This window comes from Cololabis saira, chromosome 13 (assembly GCF_033807715.1).
Source record: "Cololabis saira isolate AMF1-May2022 chromosome 13, fColSai1.1, whole genome shotgun sequence".
Lineage (NCBI taxonomy): Eukaryota > Metazoa > Chordata > Actinopteri > Beloniformes > Belonidae > Cololabis > Cololabis saira.
In genome coordinates this window covers 4684820-4710653 of record NC_084599.1, presented here as the reverse complement: position 1 = coordinate 4710653, position 25834 = coordinate 4684820, and the positions used below count along the sequence as shown (strand labels likewise).

General features: G+C 42.0%; 1 protein-coding gene across 2 annotated transcripts; it reads right to left on the bottom strand.

The window, feature by feature from the left end:
- Positions 1–466: 466 nt before the first annotated feature.
- On the bottom strand, positions 467–25236 carry sass6 (SAS-6 centriolar assembly protein). 2 transcript variants are annotated; one of them, XM_061736969.1, is made up of 16 exons: positions 24945–25233; positions 20853–20913; positions 18149–18228; positions 17962–18066; positions 16292–16460; positions 15120–15197; positions 12737–12856; positions 10618–10809; positions 9453–9647; positions 8376–8465; positions 6972–7151; positions 4438–4519; positions 3283–3392; positions 3091–3197; positions 1377–1468; positions 467–591 (listed from the first exon to the last, which is right to left on the bottom strand). In XM_061736969.1, exons 1-16 carry the CDS (start codon positions 25004–25006, stop codon positions 539–541), a joined length of 1776 nt encoding a protein of 591 aa, XP_061592953.1. In that variant the 5' UTR covers positions 25007–25233; the 3' UTR covers positions 467–538. The 2 variants fall into 2 exon arrangements, with proteins under 2 accessions (XP_061592953.1, XP_061592954.1); XM_061736970.1 differs by having other exon boundaries at positions 524–591; positions 10618–10803; positions 24945–25236.
- Between the last annotated feature and the right edge of the window lie 598 nt (positions 25237–25834).

Genomic DNA, 25834 nt, shown 5'->3' with positions numbered 1-25834 from the left:
GAAGGCTGCATTTAACTGCTGCTATGTCATTCCTGCAGTATTTCTGCAGGTGTTTTGGTCACTGCTATTATTTGTAATATATTATATTATTTGTAATCAGCACAAATTATCTGTCCCCATATGATCAAATCCACCATCCCCCCTGATTTTATTTACAACTCGAGTACTGCCAACGTCCACTGGAGCCCGGAGTCCAGAGGAACCACAACTATTCTGGATCAAAAGAGGAAGATGATCCACATTCTTGACCAAAAAAAAAAAAAAAAACTAAACCTGGATTTGGTTTGTCTCACTGTCCGCTCTTGAATTATATTAAATATGAGATTCAACTGAAAGCAAAGATAAAGATCTCAACTCTGATTTTCTGACGAGACGTTCATGACGTCACGGACTGGACAGACGTGTGACGATAAGACCACCAGCAGAGCAGCACGTCGTCAAAATATCCACCAACCGCTCTTAAAAGCAAGTTTATTGAACATATTCATGGGGTTTTACAAGGATGGATGAGCTGCTGTTGGAGACGGCAGCGTGGGGTTCAGGCTGAGAAGTAAGCAGACACCGCAGGAGGCTTCGTACGCTCCGGGAACTCTGGATCAAAGTTAAAAACAAAGGAACAAAGTAGATGTTTCAGTTACACTTTGTTATGGAAAGAAATACTTTCAGATAAGATAAGATTGCCCTTTATTTCTCCCTCAATGGGGAAATTCACTTTGTGCAGCAGCAGTTCACTCAACACACGCATGCAGGGAAAGGGTAAAAAAAAAAAAGTAAAAAAATATATACAGGACTGTCTCAGAAAATTAGAATATTGTGATTTTCTGTAATGTAATTACAAAAACAAAAATATCATAGATTCTGGATTCATTACAAATCAACTGAAATATTGCAAGCCTTTTATTATTTTAATATTGCTGATCATGGCTTACAGCTTAAGAAAACTCAAATATCCTATCTCAAAAAATTAGAATATTCTGGGAATCTTAAACTGTAAGCCATAATCAGCAATATTAAAATAATAAAAGGCTTGCAATATTTCAGTTGATTTGTAATTAATCCAGAATGTATGACATTTTTTATTTATTTATTTTTTTAAATTGCATTACAGAAAATAAAGAACTTTATCACAATACCCTAATTTTCTGAGACAGTCCTGTAATTACAAAATATAAACAGTATATACATTGGAATGAAAAATAAAAGTAGTGCAGTACGGGAAAGAAAGAAAAAAAAAGTGCAAAAAAAGCAGGTAGGATGTGTATTAGGTAGACAGATATGGCACATGTTGTTATTGTCCATTACTACTTTCAAACTGATATTAAACTGTAAACACTGAGCTCAGTGGATTTACGGGTCGTGCTTCAGCAGACACTCACCTCTGTGGAGCAGCTTGGATGACAGGTTGTAGATGGGGATGCTGTCATCTCGCTTGTCAAAGTACTTTGGGTCCAAACCTGCAGCCTCTCCGCTGGAGAGAAGAAAACATGGACGCTTTATCGGCCGTCTGCCCTCACGCAGCCGGAAGAACCGCTTCCCACTGCTGGAGCTTTTCCACTAGAACCTACTCAGCCCGACTCAACTCTCCTCAGTTTGGTTCTTTTCCACCAGGGGTCTAACGTGCCGAGTAGATACTTTTCTGTATCTATTCTGCCGAGGTTCTAAGCGGCTGAGTCGGCTGTATCTGACATCATCACACTACAGGCCACCGATTGGTCGGGGGGTTGGAGTCAGACGTCTGAGTCAGGAGGAGGAAATCAGAGAAAGAGACTCTGACGGATTCTGGTTCATTTTATTCAACAGCAATGGCAGTAAAAGTCTGTTTCATGATCCAACTCTGAGGGTCAGATGTTCATAAACCTGGTGCTGAGGAGAGAATTAAAAAGATCTAGACGGAGATAAGGAACGACCAGATCTACCAGGAACTCTGTCTCTTCATAGCTGCTCACGGCTCCAGCTGACCTTTCAGCAAACTAAATAAAAGTAAAAAGCGTTGCCACTTGAAGTTTCTCTAACTCATTTTTTAACTTGATATCAAACACAAGCCACAGATCCAGCAGCACATCTATCATCTCCTCCAGGTTCTACATCTTTAGTGTTGTTGTCTTCTTCCTTTAAATACACAATCAAATACATCCCAGCAGCTTCTCTCCAACCTCCTACTCCTGATCCAGGTGCTGAATTGTAGTGGAAAAGAAACCAGGCCGAGTTGAGTCGAGTAGGTTCTAGTGGAAAAGCTCCATTCCAAGCGGAAGTGAGAGGACTGTGGGAGTTTTGAAAAGCCCCGGGTGCAGCCCTGCTCCGCCTCAGGCAGGACAAGTCCACACGTACACGGCCATGACAGACCTCCGTGATTTCAGCTGTATAAGCCATCACTAAGGATTTCAAATCAAACAATCAAGACGTGACCCAAGTGGCATTTTAGCTTCGATGTGAGGGGTTTCAGCAACACGGGACACTTCTTTCTGCTCTTGTTTGAACACGTCAGTGTCCAGATTCGCTCCAGTCCCTGGTTTATCAGGACCAGTGAAGCAGGTCAGAGCTCTGGAGTTGATTGGTTTTGTACTTGGCAGGTGTTTTACTGGAGCTACTAATAAGCCCAGAGCCCTCTGCAGGTGAAAGGGCTCACTGTTAGTCTGATCACATCTTGGCTGCTTTATTTTAAAACTCAGCAGTGGCGTATAGAGGGTCTGCATTGACGTCACTTCCTCACTGGACCAGCCCCCTTACTCACACTGAGTGGAAAAAACAGCTGAAACTAGTGGAGAAGACGGGATAACAGCCACCCGGATGATCCGTCCAGATGATGTGACGTGATGCGACTTCTACGAGCCAATAAGATTCTGCTCCTTCGTTACGTAATGACGGGAGCGATTTACATAGTTTGGCCTCAGACGCGTGAAACCACGCCCACAACTAACTCCGCCGGCCGGAGCTTCCTCCATTTTTTTGTAGCGGTGTATCGCGTCATTCAGTCTTTCCGACACTCAGTGGGCGTAACCCGCTGTGAAGTTTCATCTGTGATGTCATGCACATTCCCTTTATTAAGGCAAAAATCAGCCAGTGATGTTTTTGTGAAGGAAACCAACTCACGAGCGTCTGGTTGTCGGCTGCAGGCCGTCGGGGCTGCCGTCAGGCCTCAGAGTGGGCGTCCCAGGTGAGGGGGAGGGCCCACCGCCCGCCCGGGGAACAAACTGGGCCTGGACAAACAGAGCAGGACGGCTCAGCGCTGCAGCTACAACATTCACCCACCAATGAACAGGGAACCTGGCGAGTGTCCCGTACCCTCAATCCTGTTGCCGCCGACGTCAGTCCAGGATGGTCCAGAGGTTCAGGGAGCTGCGTCTGTCTGCTCAGCTGAGTCTCATTCAGCTGCTTGTTCAGCCAATTTATAACTGCAATTAAAAAGACAAGAGTGGCGTTAAACTTTGAAACTCAAAGTTAAGCTAAAAGCAGCCTGATTTATAGTGTGCACGTAGATTGACCGGTAAATCGAGAGCTTCTTCTTTCGACTCAGCTCCTTCTTCACCACGACGGTCCGGTACATCGACCGCATAACTGTGGACGCTGCACCGATCCGTCTGTCAATCTCACTCGTGAACAAGGCTCTTTGTCAAGTCCCTTCCGTTCATTTCTTCTTCTCTAACTGGACATGGACCTGACTGCAACATCCTTGTGTAGGTTGGGAAGGTCCCCCCACTGCTGCGTCCATCTAGACCAGGGGTCTGCAACCCCAAATGTTGAAAGAGCCGTATTGGACCAAAAACACAAAAAACAAATATTTCTGGAGTCGCAAAAAATGAAAAGTCTTGTATAAGCCTTAGAATGAAGACAACACATGCTGCATGTTTCTATATTAGTTATAACTGGGGGAATTATTATGCACTTTGAAAAAAAAGTCAAAATGTCGAGAGAAAAGTCAAAATGTCAAGATTAATGTTGAAGTACAATCTCTAGAAAAAAGTCGAAATGTTGAGAAAAAAGTCGAGAAGTCAAAATGTCGATAAAAAAGTCAAAATGTCGAGATTAAAAAGGAAAGGAAAAAAGAAAGAGAAAAAAAGGAAAAAGAAGAAAAAGAAAAATGAAAAAAAGAAAAAGGACAAAAAAAAGAAAAAAGAAAAAAAAGAAAAAGGAAAAAAAAGGAAAAAGGAAAAAAAAAGGGGAAAAAAATAAAAAAAAAGGAAAAAAGAAGAAAAAAAAGGAAAAAAAAAAAAGGTCAAACATTTTTGAAAAAGCTCCAGGAGCCACTAGGGCGACGCTAAAGAGCCGCATGCGGCTCTGGAGCCGTGGGTTGCCGACCCCTGGTCTAGACCAGCAGGTTTGGCACCGTTGCAGCTCCGGTTCCCCCGACTCTGGAGCAGATCTTCCTTCACAGCTACCAGTCAAGAAGCAGAACTCCAGCCAGTCTTATCAGTGACAACAGGTCCAGAAGCTTCTCACCGTTCTCGTTGGTTTTTAGAACTTCTCTGCTCTCGTTGAGCTTCTGCACCGTCGTCTCCAGCTGCTCCTTCTGCTTGGACACCTGCAGGACCAAGCACAGCGTTGGCCACGTTTAGCAGGCGGACTGGAGAGTTGGGATTTCTCTGTTTGGACGCGACACCATGACCAAACCCTATAGCGTAAAATGTTATTTACTGTACCTGCCAATCAAGCTTTCTGGTTATAGAAAGGAGAACAACTATGACATCAGAATTGCTTTGTTGTCATGGTAACATGCAGAGCAAACCTCAGCAGTGAAGAGCAATAAAAAGGTTGGAACGGCAGAATCAACATAAGTGGGAACCCAGTTGTAACAATGAACGTTCATGGAGCTTTTCCACTAGTTCCTACTCAGCTCGACTCAACTCGGTTTGGTTCTTTTCCACCAGGGGTCTAACGTGCAGAGTAGATACTTTTCTGTAACTATTCTAAGGTTCTAAGCTGCTGAGTCGGCTGTATCTGACATCATCACACTACAGGCCACCGATTGGTCGGGGGGTTGGAGTCAGACGTCTGAGTCAGGAGGAGGAAATCAGAGAAAGAGACTCTGATGGATTCTGGTTCATTTTATTCAACCAGCAACAGCAGCAAAAGTCTGTTTCATGATCCAACTCTGAGGGTCAGATGTTCATAAACCTGGTGCTGAGGAGAGAATTAAAAAGATCTAGACGGTGATAAGGAACGACCAGATCTACCAGGAGCTCTGTCTCTTCATAGCTGCTCACGGCTCCAGATGACTTTTCAGCAGCGCCGAGACAAACTAACAAAATTAAAAAGCGTTGCCGCTTGAAGCTTCTCTCACTCTCATTTTTTAACTTGATATCAAACACAAGCCACAGACCCAGCAGCACATCTATCATCTCCTCCAGGTTCTACATCTTTAGTGTTGTTGTCTTCTTAGTTTAGATCAGTTTTCCTCAACCTTTTTTCAGTTATGTTCCCCCTGTGAAATATTTTTTCAGCCAAGTACCCCCTAACCAGCGCAAAGCACTTTTGGTTGTAAAAAAAAGACCTAAAACAGAGCACTGTGCCATCAGTAACTGATTTATTAAAAATACATATATTGCTGCTATGCTTCAACCACGACTCCATCGTTGATCCAAGTGATTGACAGGTGAAGCCAGGTGGTGATTGACAGGTTAGGTGGAACCATCCTGGTGTGGGGGAGACTCTGGGTTTTTAGGATAATAAGTTGAAAAGCCTACTCCTGAAGATAAAATTAATTTTATGAATTTAGACTTATATTTTCCTCAATTATTTATGAGATATTTATTTTTAAAGGATTTTTGCATGAATGCTACTTTTTAAATATATGTATATTTTAAAATCTCACGTACTCCCTGGAGTGCCTTCACGTACCCCCAGGGGTACGCGTACCCCCATTTGAGAACCACTGGTCTAGATCACACAATCAAGTACGTCACAGCAGCTTCTCTCCAACCTCCTACTTCTGATCTGGGTATTAAAAAGAAACGAGGACAAGGCGAGTCGAGCCGAGCTGAGTAGGTGCTAGTGGAAAAGCGCCATCAGTTCCATCAGAACCTGAACCCGTCACTCAAATAACTGTGGCATAGAGCAGCAGGAGGTCAGGTCCAGGTCCAGGTCCAGGGGCCTCATTTATAAAGCTTGCTTGCGCACAAAACAGGGCTTGAAAGATGCACACGCCACCTTCTACGCAAAGGTTGAGATTTAAAAAGAAAAAACTAACCGAAAAATGTGCTTATCTCCACGCCAACCCTGACCCTCGCGTAGGAACAGTCTTAAGATATGGGGAACTGGCGAGGCAGGCGGTGAGGTGGTGAAATGAAGCCAGATTCATGTCATACTGTTAATGTCATCACATATCAGACTTATAGATCCATGTACACCCAAGCCGGTGTCCTACCTCGGCAGAAAATACTACCGTACCATCCCCGTTTCTTTTATCTCAGTTTCTTTTCAAAGGCTTTTTCATGCAAATAGACGATTTAACAGCAGGAAGTCAGAATGTGCTTCCACATAGATAAATGCAGGTAGGATGATTTGACAGATGAAAATACCCCGTCAGATCACGCTTCCACATACATAAATGTTGATGTCTATGTGGAAGCGTGGCCAAGGTAGGACATCTCGGCAGGACACCGGCTCAACATACGTCTCATTCATCCTGACACAGCAGAAACAGGCTGCAGGAGCCGCTGTGCATGCTCAGCAGGCTCATTCATATGCAAATACAGTCATCAAGTAGTTTGCATTGACCATTCATGGTATAATGTGGGCGTGTAGAGGGCGGGATATGAGGCGAATTCACCTGCGCAACCTTCCAGCTGGAATGTGATATATAAAGAGAACATTGTGTGCAGATGTGCGTGCACAGGGTTTTAAAAAAAATCAGGATTTTTTTGTGCGCTCGCCATTTTCAGCTTTTGAACACACGTACACTTTTAGTATGAATCCTACGCACTCTTTTATAAATGAGGCCCCTGGTCTGTATCCCAGCCCGTCTGCACACCTACCTGCTCGTCCTTGGTCAGCAGCTGCTGCTGAGCGCTCTGCAGCTCCTTCTCAACCCTCTGGAGCTTCTCCGCCGTCTCCTGCAGAACCTTCTCCTGGGACACGGTCACCGTGTTCTTGACCTTGATTTTTCCAACGAGACCTCGAATCTCCCCCTGCAGCTTCTTGATGATCCCGTTAGCCTGCGGGACACAAACACAACGTCGTGGCTTTCATTCCTGCCGACACCAAGTCACACGGGTGAACTTTCTTAAACGGGCACAAAGTGGTAGGTTCCTGTCCACGGTGCTGGAGAACTCTGAAGTTCATGACCTGAACACGCTGAACCGGATGAAGGTGATGAGGACGGCCAGGCCCACCCCTAAACGCTGAACATGTGTGTAGGGCCTCATCTTCCAAGGGGGGCCACATTTTGCGCGAGGGGACGCATTTGCGCACATGCGCTACCGTGAAGCAGAGGAGAGATAAGAAACCTGTAATCATCAGATCACCAATAATTGACAGCACTCAACATCTGACCAATCAGAGGGCTGCGCCTGCAGGCCGGCTCAGAAGGTGAGGAGATGTCCACATGTCGTCCAAAAGACATCACGAGTCAGGAGCGAGCAAGGGGTGGTAAAATGACCAGTTAGTGGTCATATATAAGCTATAAACTTTATAAGTTTTAAAGTTTTATATCAATTTATGTTGTTAAGAAGTTTTACTATTTTTAATTGAAGTACTAGTATATTTGTAGATTGGATTGATGTTCCAGTTTCGGTAAATTTATTGTGACACGTATCTCCGTTTTAGTTTGTAATATAGGTAAACTTAATTTTATTGGGTTAGTCACATTCTCACTATCTGGTGATGTAGTTCAGCCACCTGGCATTCCCCTCTCCAGATATGATCACCATCAGTGACAAACTTAACTTGTAGGCTGTTATGCCACTAATCCTCCATTCGGAATGACTTCATTTACTGTTTCAGAGAGAACTGTGTCTAAAGAAATCTCATGTTCAAGAGAACTGTACCAGATATCTCCATAAAACCACTGGTTAGTATTCAATAGCATCCAAGACAACTAAGTAATAGTATATTTTAGAGTCCTATTTATAGTCCTTTTAGAGTCCTATATGTTCTTATTACCAAAAAGTACAATTTCTGTCTAAACTAAAAGGTAAGATTACAGTGCTATATTTAATTATTTTTCTCAGGTAAATCATGTTCTGACTGTTTGATGACTTTCATTTTTTTCTGACGGGTTTGGGTGAAAGGAGACGGTATGGTTACGTTTACAAAGGAAGAACGGAACTTCCAACTAGTATTGATACAGCCAAGGGGCGTTTCTGCATAAACAAAGGAATAACCGTCCTGTGGACTGTAGTTTTACTGGTGTGAGACTTGTGTAGTTCAGAGAAACAAACCTTTATCAGCTCCTCCGACAGAGACTTCACCGTAGCTTCAAGTTTCCTGATTTGAACTTCTTTACTTTCTGCATTTTCTTCCACCGATTCCTGAAGGAAGAAAAACAAAGTCACTGATAACGTCTGTGGTTTTTCAAGACTTGTGTCTCATCCTCTTTAAATCTTGTTTATTGATACATCTTCAGTACCGACTGAGAAACAAACTGGAAAGTGCTTATATAAACATAGGAAGTTGGTATGTAAGTTGGGTTTTCTGCATTAACTGTCCCAAATGGCAAGGCAAGTTTATTTATATAGCACAATTCAACACAAGGTAATTCAAAGTGCTATACATCAACATTAAAAGCAGTAAGACACAATTAAACAGTAAATAACAAATAAAATGATAAGAAAAGAGGTAAAATAATAGAAAGCACAAGTTGTTAAAAAGTAAGGGCAGTAGAGTACAGCAGGTTCATCTCATTCTTACAATGGTAAGAATTATGTTGAAAGAGCCATATTGGACTAAAAACACAAAAAACAAATATGTCTGGAGCCATAAAAAATGAAAAGTCTTGTATAACTCCCCAAGCCTTAGAATGAAGGCAACACATGCTGTACTATATTAGTTATAACTGGGGGAAGATTCTTTTTTCATTATGCACTTATTATGCAAAAAGTCGAAATGTCAAGAAAAAAGTCGAAATGTCAAGAAAAAAGTCGAAATGTCGAGAAAAAAGTCAAAATTTTGAAAGAAAAAAAGTCAACATTTCTAAAGAAAAAAGTTAAAATTTCGAGAAAAAAGTCAAAATGTCGAGATTAATGTTAAAGTACAATCTCGAGAAAAAAGCCCAAATGTCGAGAAAAAAGTCAAAATTTCAAGAAAAAAGTCAAAATTTCGAGAAAAAAGTTGAAATGTCGAGATTAATGTTGAAGTACAATCTCGAGAAAAAGGTCAAAATGTGGAGAAAAAAGTCAAAATTTTGAGATAAAAGTCAAAATGCTGAGATTAAAAAGGAAAAGAAAAAGGAAGAAAAAGGAAAAAAAGACCAACCGTCCCGGCGGTGCTGTGAGCACGGACGGACGGGGAGCTCCTACCTTCCGCTGCTGCGTGGCCTCCAGCACCTCCTTGGTGCGGCGCATCAGCAGCTCCTTGTCTTTCATCTCCTGGTCCAGAACAGCCGTCCTCATCTGCAGCTGGTTCACCAGACGTTCCTTCTCGTGCAGCTCCGTGTCCAGAGTGCCGTTCTCCCTCCTCAGACTCAGGACCTGCTGCTTCAGACGCTGGCACTCCTGGAAAACAAACGTCAAACAACAAGCACAGCGGTAATCCAGGGTCTGCTTCTCTCTTTGGATGTGCAGTTCCTTGAACAGCCACCAGAGGGCTGCAGAAGGGAGTCGCTCTCCCCTCACGTTTACTCAGTTCAACAATATTTACTTCATCTCCAGAGGGAAATTATATAAAATATGACTCATCTCATGAATTAGTGGCATCGTTTTTTGAGTGACAACAGCATTTGGTTACTATGGTTGCATTAACATAGCTGTCATAGTTTTAATCACTTAGCTTTGAACATTTTCAGTAAATATGACACATGTGCTGTTAGGCCCGTTTTGAAAAAAAAAAAAATCAATTTTCCGATTTTAAATCGATATTAATTCCTAAAAATCGATTTGTATGTCTAAAGACCGATTTTTTTTTCCATCATTACATTACAACTTTTGGTATTTTTTGGTTTATGCCCAAAAAAGGAATGTTTTGTTGGACACGAGAATAACTGGTGCCATGTTTTTGCCTTAAAATATGTTTAAAGGTATTAAAATATTAAAGTTTTCAGTTATAATTGTATACATTGTCTATATTTCATTACTTTATGTACTCTCTTGGGGTTACATTTGCATAAAATGCTAAAAACCAAATTCTCAAAAATTTAAAACAGAAACAGGCCGAAAATGGAAAAAATTACAATGGAATGGGGGAAAACTAAAAGCGATTACATCTGTCCTCCATTTTCTGTCCTGGATCTGTTTGATAATTCTGATCCACGATGTTTCTGAAAACAGTTCTATCAGCATTCTGGGAGCTGATTGGTCCTTACAGCATGCCAATACAATACAATCAATGCTTCTCTATTGTTGTGCATGAATTCTCAGAGTTTTGCAGATGCAGGTGAGAGTGGATATAAACACTGTGGGAGCGGGCGGGAGTGGTCAGAAATCCAGCAGGATGAAGAACACAGCCCTGCAGGGCTCCACCACCCACCTCCTCTGAAGCCACCAGCTTGACCTTCAGGTCTCTGACGGCAGCCTCGTTCTTGTACTTCCTGTCGGTCAGCTCTCTGCAGGACGTGTCCAGCTCCGTCACTCGGTTCTGCAGCTGCTGGCTGCTCTTCTGGTGGGAGCTCTGCAGCTCCTGGCGCAGCTGCTCCGCTTCCCGCTGGAACCTGCTCTGCAGCTGAGAGACAGCACAACCGTGACCTCAACAACACGCAGCATGATCTGGACAGGGACGGCCCCTCAGGGGACACCTGAAGCCTGACTCGACACATTCACTTACTGAAGCGATTACAAGGCAATGTCCTGATTTTGTAGATCAGAAACATCTGGTCCGTCTTAAGTCTTAAAATGAGATGAATTCAAAGCAACAGAGCAGGACAGTTTACACCAGGGGTCGGCAACCCAAAATGTTGAAAGAGCCATATTGGACCAAAGACACAAAAAACAAATATGTCTGGAGCCGCAAAAAATGAAAAGTCTTGTATAAACCTTAGAATGAAGGCAAATGGCGAAAGGCGAAATGTCGAGAAAAAAGTTGAAATTTTGAAAAAAAAAAGTTGAAATGTCGACAAAAAAGTCGAAATGTCGAGAAAAAAGTCGAAATGTCGAGATTAATGTTGAAGTACAATTTCGAGAAAAAGTCGAAATGTCAAGAAAAAGGTTGAAATGTCAAGAAAAAGGCAAAAAGTTGAGAAAAAAGTCAAAATTTCGAGAGAAAAAAGTCAAAATTTCGAGAAAAAAGTCGAAATGTCGAGATTAAAAAGGAAAGGAAAAAGGAAGAAAAAAAAGAGAGAAAAAAAAAGTCAAACATTTTTGAAAAAGCTCCAGGAGCCACTAGGGCGGTGCTAAAGAGCTACATGCGGCTCTAGAGCCGCGGATTGCCGACCCCTGGTTTACATAATATCACCATCATTTAGATAAGAGGCAAGGCTTCAGCAGCAGCAGCAAGGAGCTGCGGGGCGTGTGCTGCTGGCCCGGGCTCGACTCTAGTGTGTTCAAGTTACCGTATTGTCCCCAATATAAGACACGTTTTTGCATTGAAATAAGACTGAAAAAGTGGGGGTCGTGTTGCATTCGGGGTCTAGACATTATACCCATTCACAACGCTATCTTTAAAGCGAATGCTGAACTTAACTCCCCAAGCCAAAGCAAACCCCTATGGAAGCGTATTGCATTCCCTTGAGAAACAAAAAATCTGCTCTGTTTTAATAACAAGTTCATTATCTCAGAATTCTGAGAAAAGTTTTAATGGACAAAAAAAATGTGCGCTGTTTTTCTGAATTAACCAAATACCTCACAACTTGCAAGAAGCTGTCATTCATTTGAGAGCTGGATTTCATGGAAGCAAACATGTTCCTGTCAAGTTTAATCCAGTTTTATTTTGCTTTTGGTTTGAAACACTGGGAGATTCTCTTGTCTTTAAGTTATATAGATGGTATTGTTATTAGTTTGTCGACTTTGCGCAGGCACCAAAGGACTTTGCGGTTGTTCAGACAGAAACCCCATTCTGATCTGCTGGACATTGCAACAGAAAAATAGTAGATTTTTTTTGTTTCATTAAAACTTTTCTTGGAATTCTGAGATAATTAACTTGTTTATTCAGAAAAGCAGACGATTTTTTTAATTAAAATTTTTCTCAGAATTCTGAGATAATTATCTCCTTAATTCAGAAAAACAGAGCACATTTTTTTTTTCAAGTGAATGCAATACGCTTCCGTACGAACCCGTCACGAAGAATAAAAATAAAAATAGCGGTAAGAAAGAAAAGAGAAGAAAATAACAGAAAAGATGACAGAAAATGGAGAAACGCAGCAACAATCTGGAGAAAAGTGGGTGGAAGATCGGCAGATTAACCGGCAGCTGAGGAGAAATTATGATGCAAACTTCAAGATGATTTGAATGAGGCAAAATAACATGCTTTTTCTCTCAAATATATTGTTATAATCATTTGTTTCAGATGTACTGTCATTATTATCTGTATAAAAATTGAATTTGGTGTTCAAAAAGTCTTTGTTCAAACTTGAGTCTTGAAAAAGAGGGGGTCGTCCTATAATCAGGCCCGTCTTATATTCGGGCTAATACGGTAACTGGGATGAAGGTCTCACCTCCACAGCCTTCTCCCTCTCCGACTGCAGCTCCTGGGAGTGACGGCTGGACAGAGAAGAGCTCTGATTGGTCCAGTCCGAGCGCAGCTTGTCCAACTCTTTGGTCTTCTCAGACAGAGTCTGCCGGGAAAATACAGACGTTAGACTCACGACAACCCTGCTGTACGGAAGAGTGTTAGGGCCAGGCAGGGGAAAAATAAAGATAATATTTTAGAGGAGGAAGATTTTTTTTTCATTATGCACTTCGAGAAAAAAGTCGAAACGTCGAGAGAAAAAAGTCAAAATTTTGTGAATAAAGTTGAAATGTTCAATTTCAAATTTATTCTTGAAACTGTATTTCAACATTATTCTCAACATTTTGACTTTTTTCCTCAAAATTGTATTTCAACATTAATCCTGACATTTTGCCTTTTTTCTCGAAGTGCACCATAAAAAAAAAAAAATCTTCCCCTCTCAAATATTTTTTTTCCTGCATGGCCCTAATGCTCTTCAGTAGTGCTGACATTCTTACAGTGGATATTTCATCATTAATCACATCAATGATTTGGAAAACAAAAAGTTTGTCTTTGAAGGGTTGAATTTCAGACAAAACAAATACGGTAGCTAAACAGTTATGAGCAGATGTTGATCGGTTTTTCAATTTCAAGAAGCTTTTCATGTTTTATGTCAGTTAGGATTCCCTCATTTTTTTATCCGTAGTAATAGAAGAGGATTTTTTAGGCTCAGATGTTTAAGGTAGCCCTGCAAACGCTTCCAAACCCTCTGCTGCTCTGTTCCTCCTGACAGAGACAAGGAAGCTGGAATCAAGTCTGTGGTCAATATCGGATTTTCAGGAATCATTTGTGAGTTTCGGGTTATTTCAGTGGGGTTTTTCCTTTTTTTAATGGAAGAATATTAACAAGTTTGTGAGTAAAGGCGTTTTATTTGGATCTTCTGCGTCACCCAGCCGCTGGGTGGACGTGGTTTAAGCGCGGCTGAGCACCAGCCGGTACACCATCATGCCCTCCACATTGTTTCAGCCCACACACAAACATTCTCATTACAGCTACATTTTACGTGAAATAATGGGCTCAGAAATCCCAGCTGGGCTAAAACTGGGAACGTCTCAGACATGGAGCATTGGTTCTAAATCTGCCTGGTCATTAGCGAGTCGTGGGGACCGGTGGAACTGACGGAGGTCGTGGATTTACTCAGGAATTCCCAGATTCTTGATGACACCGCCACTATGAGATTTCCAGATTAGACTATTGAAATGCAGTATATGTTGGCGTCTCCAAGTCCTCTATTAGCCTTCAGCTAGTGCAGAATGCAGCTGCCCGTCTTTTAACTGACACTAAAAGACGTGAGCACATTACTCCGGTCCCTTATTAACTCCATTGACTTCCTGTCCGTTTTAGAATGGATTTTAAACTTTCAATGTTTGGCTGTGTCCGAAATCCCATACTTCCACCCTAATGAATATGCAAAATGAGTATGCAAGATTTTTTGGTGCGTCCAAAACATTAGAACGTACTCAATAGTATGTACTATCCATACTCATTCCAGAGAAATGTATTAGGATTGATTGATGGACACTAGCCGAGCAGAAACTTCCCACAATGCAAGGCAGCGGTGTTTGGTTGCTAATTGATACGTATATGTCATAAGTATAATATTAAGTATAATAATATTATTACATAATATTAATATTATAATATTTGTATATAATAATATTATATAATGTCATCTTGTTTGGGCCAGGATAAACGGGAAATAGCGGAGCTGCTACTGCTGCTGACACGTCACTTTCTCCCAACGGCAGGAAGTGACGTGTGCGCTCTTAATAGTACGTCCAAATTAATGCATACTACTGATATTTACTCAAAAGTGTGCCAAACTTAAGTATACTTTGTAGTATATACTGTTTAGTATGGCATTTTGGACGCTCCGATACTAATAAATTTCTCCGGAATGAGTATGGATAGTACATACTATTGAGTACGTACTAATGTTTCGGACGCACTAAAAAATCTCACACACTGTTTTTGCTACTCATTAGGGTGGAAGTATGCAATTTCGGACGCACCGGACGCCTTGCCTTGCCCCCCGCCCCCCCACCTATTTATGGGAGCTTTTAACGGAGCGTGAGCCTGGCAGGGCGCTGAGATCCTCAAACCAACTTATATTTGAGGTGTCCAAGTCAAAGTTCAAGCGCTGGGGTGACGCAGCCTTTTCGATTGCAATTATTTTTTGCTCTATCTTATGATTGTATGTTGTATTTCTGGATGTTTTACTCTGTAAAGCACTTTGGCTCAGCTAGAGGTGTCTGTAAATGTCCGGTCAGAAGCCCAGTTATCGTCCAGGGGGGGTAAACAGTCTGACAATGACCTGCTGATCTACTGACCTGTTGAGCGTAACTCAGCTGCCGTGACAGATCATCTTCAATCTTCTTCAGTTTCACGTCCAAAGCTTGTTTCTCTGCCTGTAACATCAATTCAACACGGTAAAGGGTTCAGAAAACATCCAGGTTGTCAGATCCGCGTTTACTGTCCAGTCTGTAAACAGTCATGAAAACCATGAGCCAGGTCGTAGAGTGGGATAGGCTGATCTAGATAGACCCAGAATTAGATACAAAACTTTGCAATTAAGAGCCAATCCCAATCCTCCCCTACTTTTTACCACTAGCCCTAAAAATGAAGCCACAGGCGTAGGGCCTTGTAATGTTCCCTAGGGATTGGGACACCACTTGCTACGTCACTGCGTGGTTTACGTTCGGGTATGTAAGCGACTGCGTCGTTACGTTTGCACATACGTCACACCATATCAGGAAGCTGAGAGATAAAAGCTGTTTTAATTTCAGCTGTAGCGCTGTTAATATGCCACTTTATTAAGTTTTGATATTTTTTCAGGTGTAAAAGTAACCGTTAAGATCCCCAACCTGGGCTCAGTTTATCCAAATAACGCCTGTTAAGAAATTTGCTCCGATGTTTTCGGGATGAGAAGAGCCGCCGGCTCGGGAGCTGATTTATGGTTCCGCGTTAAATCGACGCAGAGCCTACGGCGTAGGGTACGCGTCGCCGCGTAACCCTACGCCGTAGGCTCTGCGTTGGTGTAACGCAGAACCATAAATCAGTCTTTATTCTGGCGAGATCAGAATGCAACAACGGGCAAGCGAGTGATTATGTACATTCACTGAGTGAATATTATGAAAGTAAAATATATATTTCTCGCTAAAAATGTAATCAAAACACATTTTTATGCAGAAACTTACTCAAAATATTGTTTTTATTCACTAAAAAATAAGAAATGTCCGCCATGTTTTTTGTTTGATTCAGTCTGCAAATGATGACGTAAAGCATCCTGGGAAATTTTCTGGCCCTCGGTCGGTGAGTCAGTATCTGAAATCCCTCACTGTGAAGGGCCCGATTGATGCTCCCTAACACTTGTTTTCTCCACTACCCCTAGGTGGAAAGAGGAATTGGGACACCACTACCCTCACGGGAACGCGCAAAATTTAGGGGTAGGGCTAAAAAGTAGGACTAGGGGGAGATTGGGACTGGGCCTAAATGAGCCGACCTTGAGAGAGGAGAGGCAGGCTGCCAGGTAGGTGTTGACCTCCTTGTCCGAGCCCTGAGACAGACGCAGCGACAGGTGGGTCAGGTGCTTGAAGGCGTTGGTCTCTACGATGCTGAAGGTGGAGGCGCCCTCCAGAGTCTGAGACTGACACGCCAGCTGCAGCAGGAACCTGGAACACACACAACACACATCAGCAGGAACCTGGAACACACACAACACACATCAGGAGGAACCTGGAACACACACAACACACATCAGGAGGAACCTGGAACACACCACAAACACCTGCTGATGCTCCAACATACAGTCCTGCTTTGTTTCAACTGGCCATCCTCCTAGAACATGGGCAGGGCCGGCCAAGCCTCCATGGGTTCCTCAGCTAAATGTGATTTTGGGGCCCTCTATTACTGCCAATAATACTGATTATTGATCATTCACACACCCACTATAAACTTATTTCATGTTCTTTCCTGTCATTACAAATACACTTGTAAAACTAGATGGAAGAACTTTTTGTTGTAGTCAGATTGTAACCCACAGGGATTAAGACCATGGAGGCAGAACAACAGATTAACAAATTTGCAGAAAAATCTTTCAATTAATATTCAAAGTCAGCAACTGCCCCTACTGGCCACACAGAGAAGCAACAGGTCAAAGGTGAAAGAGCTGCACAGTTGCAGCAGAGTTGTTTCATCATCCTACTGTCAGCCTGGCAGGTTTTTACCATCTATGGTTTTTAATCTGAAATGGAGCAAATTCAGCTACAAGAGCGGCCTCGGGTTGATACATCGTTCAAGTTTGGCTTTAATCTGATCTGCTGCCATATACCAAAATAAAATATTTGGTTGTTTTGCATTATGGATTGGGGCTGTAGATATTTCCAGATAGATAATATCAAGAAAAGTCAAATACCAATGGGAGATGTTAAGCGTGTGTGGTGGTTTCCATCTTACTGCAATTATCTTTTTTGCTGCTGTTAGACCAGCAAGCAAAATTCGTTTTTGACATAGTAAAGCATTCATTGTGGATAAATGATTTAAAATAAGTGTTTGAGGGTTTACTGGAATATTCTGTACTGTTATGGAGGATAATGCAGTTGCAACCTGTTGCCAGAAGTTTGCAGCAGGTTGTCATTCCCAGAGCGTCTGCATGAAGGTTCCTGGTTTATTCTGAGAACATCATTTACATAAAGAGCTAACCAGGATCTTCATAAGGTAAAGCTTGCGAGGTGTTAAATAAGTTCTGTGTACAAATTGATAATGAATAAGCTGATGATCTGGGTTTCTGGAAGAGGATATTATATTAGTCCGTACATCATTCCAGTTGAAATTTGGGTCCCAGTCAGGCATATCCATTCCCCATATTGCATCTAGGGCTAAAGGTTTATATGACATTTTTATATATATTGATATATAGTTGTGACCACGCCCCGGGCCGTCCATAACTGTTAACGCAGTGACGCCAAGCCTTGCTGAGCTGAGTGTTCGTTCCATGCGTTGCAGCAGGAGCGCTGATTACGTCAAAAGTTGGACATTTTTCAACGTTTGAAGCTTCAACGTGAGAATCGGCCAATTAAATCATAGCTGGGGCTCTTTCATAGTACGCGTCTCACAATATCTTGGAGGGCTGGAATGGAAACAGAAGGCGGGCTGAGCTTGTGGGGCTCCTACCTGGGACTGTCCGACTCCTGCTCAGAGCTGCACAGCTTCAGCAGGTCGATGAACTTCTGAGGAAACGCTGCAAAGTCTATGAGCAGGCCCTGCTGCACCTTCAAGCTGCTCAGACACAAGAAGAGTCTGGTCACGCTCCTGAACTCACATCAGGCGTCACAGCGCGCTCCAGGCTACTAATCCCTACCTTTGGAAGTCTTCCTCTGATAAAGACAGGTTGAAGAGAAAATATGGGTCTACATCGTCAGTTAATCTGACCAGCAGATCCTAAAATAAACAAAACAGAAGATGAAAATGAAGTAAATTAGTGCATTTATGATCATCTCCCTGAAAACCACAAAATAAAAATCAGAAAAAGTTGATAAAAATCACAGGGACTCTCACATTAACTTTTATTCACTGCAGCTGATTTATGTTTTGAAGATAGAATATTTTTCACTCTCTCATCAGCTTCATTTGTCATTAAACACTTTCTTTGTCATCTAGTCCTAAAACATAAGATGTTAACGTGGGGGCAGCTGGGTGCGCGTATTGCAGAACAAAAAAAGACAACGTTATTTCCAACAGACGATGTCAAAAGGTGGTCGTGATTATCTTCTGGCGCAAGAGCAGCATCCATGAAAGGTTAGGAGTCTTGAAAGAATTATAATATATATATATATATATATATATATATATATATATATATTTATTTTGTTTATTTTGTTTTCCAACTGTAATTTCAAGTGTAACAGAAATGATGATAGTCTGAGGTTGTAACAGTGTCCTTGACATTACAAAGTGGTAAAATCTTTACTGTTCCAGCTTTTTTTGGAATGTGTTGCAGCTCTAAAATGAGGTATATTAAAGGGATTGTGACATGAAAAACACATTTTTCTTGATTTTTTGTGTTTTGTTGGGTGTCTTGACATCAATTACACCCAAAAAACAACAAACTTTTAACATTCAGTGTATTGTGTGCTTTCTGGGATTTTCCGCATAACTGTGCAAAAACGGCGCATGTGGTTTGGTGGCGGATCGTTACGTAACGATCCGCTAAATCACCGCCCCCTCCACCCAGCTCCCTGTCTCCACTCCTCTCCAGCGCACCATAAAGGCTGATTTATGGTTCCGCGTTACACCGACGCAGAGTACGGCGTAGGGTTACGCGGCGACGCGCACCATACGCTGAACCCCACGGCGTAGGCTCTGCGTCGATTTAACGCGGAACCATAAATGAGGCTTAACACGGAGCTGTTTAGAGCCTCTTTTGTTCTAATCACCGGAGGAAAACTGCTAAGAAGACCCGCGGCCACTGACTGGACTTAAGATAAGGGGACAGTGCTGCTTGCATGCCTTTATTTTTATGATTGTTTGCTGTGGTTCGCCCTCCTGCTTTTCCGTGCATGCTTCGCCTGTCGCTCCGACGCCGCTGTGAGCGTATGGCTGGAGGAGGAGGAGGTTTGGAGGAGGAGCGGGGCAATGATTGACAGGAAAGGGGGAAAAGGAAGCATTTTTCACGGCGCAAAAAAACACTGTAATAAAAAGCCAGGAAAAGATTACTAGAGTGAAGTTTTTCTTGTTACACTCTTTTAGACACATTTGAGGGATGTTGGCCAAGACTTTTAATAGTGTTAAAAGCATGTTAAAAATGATGTCACAATACCTTTAAGAAAGGAAATTAAGTTGACAAGAAAAACACATTCAATATTTTGGATTCATACTGTCTGCGAAGAAATAAATATTAAAGGCAGGGACTCAAACTCCAGTCCTTGTGGGCCACTTTAGGTGTTTCCCTGCAGGGTTTACGCGTTTCCCTGCAGGGTTTACGCGTTTCCCTGCAGGGTTTACGCGTTTCCCTGCAGGGTTTACGCGTTTCCCTGCAGGGTTTACGCGTTTCCCTGCAGGGTTTACGCGTTTCCCTGCAGGGTTTACGCGTTTCCTTGCAGGGTTTACGCGTTTCCTGCAGGGTTTACGCGTTTCCCTGCAGGGTTTACGCGTTTCCCTGCAGGGTTTACGCGTTTCCTTGCAGGGTTTACGCGTTTCCTGCAGGGTTTACGCGTTTCCCCGCAGGGTTTACGCGTTTCCCCGCAGGGTTTACGTGTTTCCCCGCAGGGTTTACGCGTTTCCCCGCAGGGTTTACGCGTTTCCCCGCAGGGTTTACGCGTTTCCCCGCAGGGTTTACGCGTTTCCCCGCAGGGTTTACGCGTTTCCCCGCAGGGTTTACGCGTTTCCCCGCAGGGTTTACGCGTTTCCCCGCAGGGTTTACGCGTTTCCCCGCAGGGTTTACGCGTTTCCCCGCAGGGTTTACGCGTTTCCCCGCAGGGTTTACGCGTTTCCCCGCAGGGTTTACGCGTTTCCTTGCAGGGTTTACGCGTTTCCTTGCAGGGTTTACGCGTTTCCTTGCAGGGTTTACGCGTTTCCTTGCAGGGTTTACGCGTTTCCTTGCAGGGTTTACGCGTTTCCTGCAGGGTTTACGTGTTTCCTGCAGGGTTTACGTGTTTCCTGCAGGGTTTACGTGTTTCCTGCAGGGTTTACGTTTTTCCCTGCAGGGTTTACGTGTTTCCCCGCAGGGTTTACGTGTTTCCCCGCAGGGTTTACGTGTTTCCCTGCAGGGTTTAAATGTTTCCTGCAGGTTTTAAATGTTTCCTTGTTTCAACACACCCTGATACAAATGACGGCGTCACCAACAAAGTTGTGCAGACACTGCTGACCAGCTGATGGTGATCCATTCATTAGAATCAGGTGTATTATGCAAGGAAACATCTAAACCCCTCAGGACAGCTGCCTTCAAGGACTGAAGTTTGAGTCCCCTATATGAAAATAAATGGAAGAAAAACTACTTTTTTTTTATTTGGGTTTGATTGAACTTGTAACTAGTTTGGAATCGTGTGTGCAAGGCTGTCACTCACCCTCCTGTGCACTGGACTCGTCGTCAGCTGAAGCTCGATGGTCACACGGACGTTCGCTTTCCTGTAAAATTAAACCACCAACCCTGTTAAACGCTGGTTTTCTACAAACTGACCTGAAAGCCCTGATGCTACAAGAATACCTCATTACCAGTAGAAACTAAACTAACATCTTCCTCAGGACACTAAATCCTAGGACGTGCAAGCTCCAGAACTGGATGAGCGTATTTGGAAGTGTCCCTTGTCAAACACACTTCATCTTTAGTACCAATGCTTTGCACACAACCATCCAACAGGTAAGAGAAGGGGATCTCAGCAGCAGTACGCTTGTCAGCAATCTTTGAGACGGCACTTGAGCTTAAGTTTGCACCAACCTCTTCTAGTCCTATGGTTTTAGTATACAAATATAATTTAAAAAATAACTATGGTGGGTCTTAGTATTGGAAACGTACAACCACAGACAAACAAAAGCATTTTTTCCGCACTTTCATATCATTTACATAACTAACTAGACTAACTAAACGCAGTGTTTTAGCATCATACCCACTGACTAGTGGAGACAAACGTGCCCCCCTCATCCTAAAGCCCGCCTGGCTCATCCAAAGTGGTAGTCATGACAACATTGATGAACTCCTTCTCACATCCCCAAAAGGACACAAACGCAACACGAATGCCAGTTAAATAGTATCTTTCTAAAACAGAAACCTGTCCTGCTTAACTTAAAATTGTATAAATTCATATAAAACAATAGAAAGAAAGCAGAACATACATTCTGTAATAGTGCACATTTTTAGTGCAATAACAAAAGTGCAAACAGAAAGTCTGTAGAAAACTTGTAAACATATTTGTGTCTCAAAGGCCATGACTGTAGCTACAGTTGTAGTAAAACAGAAAAAAAAAAAAACTTATGAACTCAACATCTCAATGCCATTTTCCATTGGCATTTTAGGACTATTTTTTGACTCTCACAGTAAAACGGGACAAAGTTCGTCCCTTTTCAGCTCAATACGGGACGTACTTTAGTTTATAAATACGGGACGATTCCGTTTTTCAAGGGACGGTTGGCAACCCTAAGTACAACTAAATAAAGTGATGAAGTGAAAATTGCTTACAAAGTGATAAAGTCAAAGGGGAAGATGAGCTATAGAGGAAGAAAAGACTTCCTCTGGCGTTCTGTGCTACATACAGTACTGGAGTTGAGGGGGAATGGCACCCCCCCCTGAAATAAAAATGGTCCAAATCATCCCCCCCTGTAAAACTGCCATCCCTCCTTTCCATCCTTTTATTTATGGGTCAAAGACGTGACGCTTACTTTTTCTGTCCGATGGAACTTTTTACCTAATAATAAACATAAAAATGAATAAAAAATATAACATGTATGTCTAATACGTTCCTTCTACATGTGCCCACTCTTATTTTATTTAAACATGTTGGTTATTGGTCATTTTCTGCCATCTGAAGTGTGAAAACATCATGTGGGGTGACCGTCCGGCCTTGACTTCTGTTTGGACAACTGGTTTTAAATCACATTAAAACAATTTAAAAATAATGCTTGCCCTATTGGGCATACTTTCAAACTTGTTTTAGATTTATTGACAAAGTTATGGAACATTTGTACACACATTTCAATCATAATACACAAACTAATCTTGTCCGAATATGTTCATTGTCTGAATTATCATCTGGGGTGACCATGAAAAAAATACAATTGAGGGACTTTTATATTGACAATCATCTCAAAGAGGATGTTGCATCAGCCAGTTACTCCATGAGAGTCCCAGAGAGACAACCTGCAGGTCAGTAGTCTCTCTCTCCTTTACAAATAAATCATCTTTCTAACTGCTGCAGTGTATACGTCACATTTTGATATCATGTGGGGTGACCACCCTAAAACTGTAAATAATTCGTTTTATTTGCAAATCTATATTTTGAAGGTAAATTTGTTAGTGATTTGTGGTGAGAAGTAGTAGCTTAGATCATATAGCTAACTGTTAGCTTGTTATATTTGATTAAACTTGAAAGCATCATGTGGGGTGACCACCTGTCATGTGGGGTAACCAACAAATGGCAATTCTGTATCAAATTCAAAATTGAATGTCTATCAGTTTTGGTTCAAATATAAATTATTGGTATAGCATGCATAAGTGGATACACCTTGTACACATTTTAAATCAGTTTTATGAATTTTAGAGTAAGTAAGAGGGTGACACTGCCATTATGGATAGAATGTATTTAAAAATGGTTTTCAAAAAATGACAGGAAAAATGTGTCTATCTTTCTTGAACAGTTAATTTAATTACTGATACTTATTAAAATATACATTTTGTTATGGAAATCTATTAATTTTGAGATAAATGGTCGCCCCAAATGACGGTTTAACGGTTTAAAAACACTAAAATACCTTTGTTTGAAGTTTTCACATACATGTATGTGTACACTACATTTCAAATGTTTGGAAATTGGCCAAAAATATATTTATTTTAAGTATTTTAAAAATGGGCTACTCAAAGGCCTTATACGTCTTTGACCCTTATGTCATTTCATCAATGAATGTGGTTTTACTATTGCTATTGCTTTTACTATTTCAACATTTAGAGTCATCACCAGAAAAATAACTTATTTGACAATTTTCACCTGTTTCAAGTAAATTTTCACTTGAAATAAGTAGAAAAATCTGCCAGTGGGACAAGATTTATCTTCTTATTACAAGCAAAAAAATCTTGTTCCACTGGTCTACCTCAGTACTGCTGCACCTTTCACTTTTTTTAAATTGTATATATGTTAATAAGTGCCACATTGTTTATTTACTGTATATTTGTTATTTACTGTTGCTACTTTTAAATCTGGGTACAGTGGGTGAAATAACCGGAGTCAAATTCCTTGTGGGGCAATGTTTAAACTTGGCCAATAAAGCTGATTGTGATCTGGTCCCTCCCTTAGAGAACCTGAGCATCTTCATGTCTGCTGCCTCCAGCTCTCTCTCCTGTCTTCTCCTCAGTGACACTGTCTCTAGACCAAACAACATTGCTGCTCTCACCACAGTTTCCTTTCATTTTAGCTGAAACTCCTTCATCACACCTGACACTTTTCTCCACCCGCTCCATCCCGCCTGCACACGTTTCTCCACCTCTTTTCTCTCCATTGCTCTGAACTGTTGACCCCAAGTACTTGAAATCCTCCACCTTCTCCATCTCTCCTCCCTGTAACCTCACTCTTCCACTTGACTACTAACTATCACTATCACCAGTACTCGAGTTGTAAAAAAAATCAGGGGGGATGGTGGATTTTATCATATGGGACAGATAATTTGTGCTGATTACAAATAATATAATATATTACAAATAATAGCAGTGACCAAAACACCTGCAGAAATACTGCAGGAATGACATAGCAGCAGTTAAATGCAGCCTTCTGTAAGCTTTAAATATCCACTGGGCTTACATCAAATACATCAAAACACAACAATAAAAAACACTTTTCTGAACTTATCAATATGACTCTGTCCTTCACAGGATAAGTAACATGGATCACTGCAAAAACTCACAATCTTAACAAGAATATTTGTCCTATTTCTAGTTAAAATGTTTCATTTTAGTAAAAAAAATCTCATTACACTTAAAACAAGACTCATCACTGGAAAAAACAACAATTTTCACCTGTTTCAAGTAGATTTTCACTTAAAATAAGTATAAAAATCTGCCAGTGGAACAAGATTTTTTGCTTGTAATGAAGATAAATCTTGTCCCACTGGCAGATTTTCCTACTTATTTCAAGTGAACATTTACTTGAAACAGGTGAAAATTGTCAAATAAGTTATTTTTCTGGTGATGACTCTAAATGTTGAAATAGCAGTAAAACCACATTCATTGATGAAATGACATAAGGGATGGAAAGGAGGGGTGGCAGTTTTACAGGGGGGATGATTTGGACCGTTTTTATTTCAGGGGTGATGCCACCCCCCCTCATCCCCCCTCAACTCCAGTACTGCCTACCACAATAACAATAATTTGCGGACAGAAAAACATCCGTCTAATGCTCCTATAGCAGTGTTTTCCTGGAGTGCAGGGCGGTAGTGGTGGTTGTTGTCGGACTCACCTGTCCTCGCAGTCCCGACACCTCACGTTCACCTGCAGCCGCTGGCTGAACAGCTGCTCCATGGCGGTTTACCCCCGGCAGGATCACTACAGTCTCCGCTCGGTTCTGCTGCCCGGGGCAGGAGCAGTGTTTACCTCCGGCAGGAACAGCCTCTGCTCGGTTCTGCTCTCTGTTTGTAATTTACCGCTTTCCAGCCGCCAACCCGAGTCAAGCCTGAATTATGGTTCTGCGTTAAATCGACGCAGAGCTTACGGCGTAGGTTACGCGGCGACGCGCAAGGTACGCTGCGCGTCGCAGCGTACCTACGCCATAGGCTCTGCGTCGATTTAACGCAGAACCATAATTCAGGCTTCAGTCGTCCTGGAAACGGAACGCGAACTGCCGCCGGGAACAGCAGCTACCTCCCCCTTCTGGCGGGGAGTGGAACTGCCGCTGCGCCCCGGACCGTGGCCGGGGACATCATCGCAAAGGCAAGAAATCCCTCAGCCGATGGGGACAAGAGACCTTACAATATTTGGCAGAATTATTCTGTCTAAGGCAGAGGGAATTTCTAAATTGATATATGCCACTCCTTGTATGTTTCTTCCAAAAATATCAAACTCTATAATTTTCCAATTTTTATGGAGGAATAAAACCCATTATCTTAGAAGGCCACAACTTGTTAAAGATTATGAAAGAGGTGGTGTGAAAGCGCTGGACTTTGAGGCAATGGTTGGTACATTTAGGATTAACTGGACTCTCTATGGTTTCATATCCCAAGGTCCTTGTTTAGTAAAATAGGTGGCTTAGAGTTTCTCTTAATATGTGATTTTGAAGTGGGCAAAATTTTCCTTAAATTGTCAAATTTCCACAAGCAGATTCTCAATTTCTGGAAAATGCTGTTCAATCAT

Bases quoted from the DNA above. Each gene is read 5' to 3' on its own strand.
- sass6 (XM_061736969.1), bottom strand. From the start codon at position 25,006: ATGGAGCAGCTGTTCAGCCAGCGGCTGCAGGTGAACGTGAGGTGTCGG. The intron at 3,198-3,282 runs GTACGGGACACT...CTGTTTGTCCAG, and splicing joins CGGCGGCAACAGGATTGAGG to GCCCAGTTTGTTCCCCGGGC. The intron at 592-1,376 runs GTGAGTGTCTGC...ACTTTGATCCAG, and splicing joins ATCCAAGCTGCTCCACAGAG to AGTTCCCGGAGCGTACGAAG.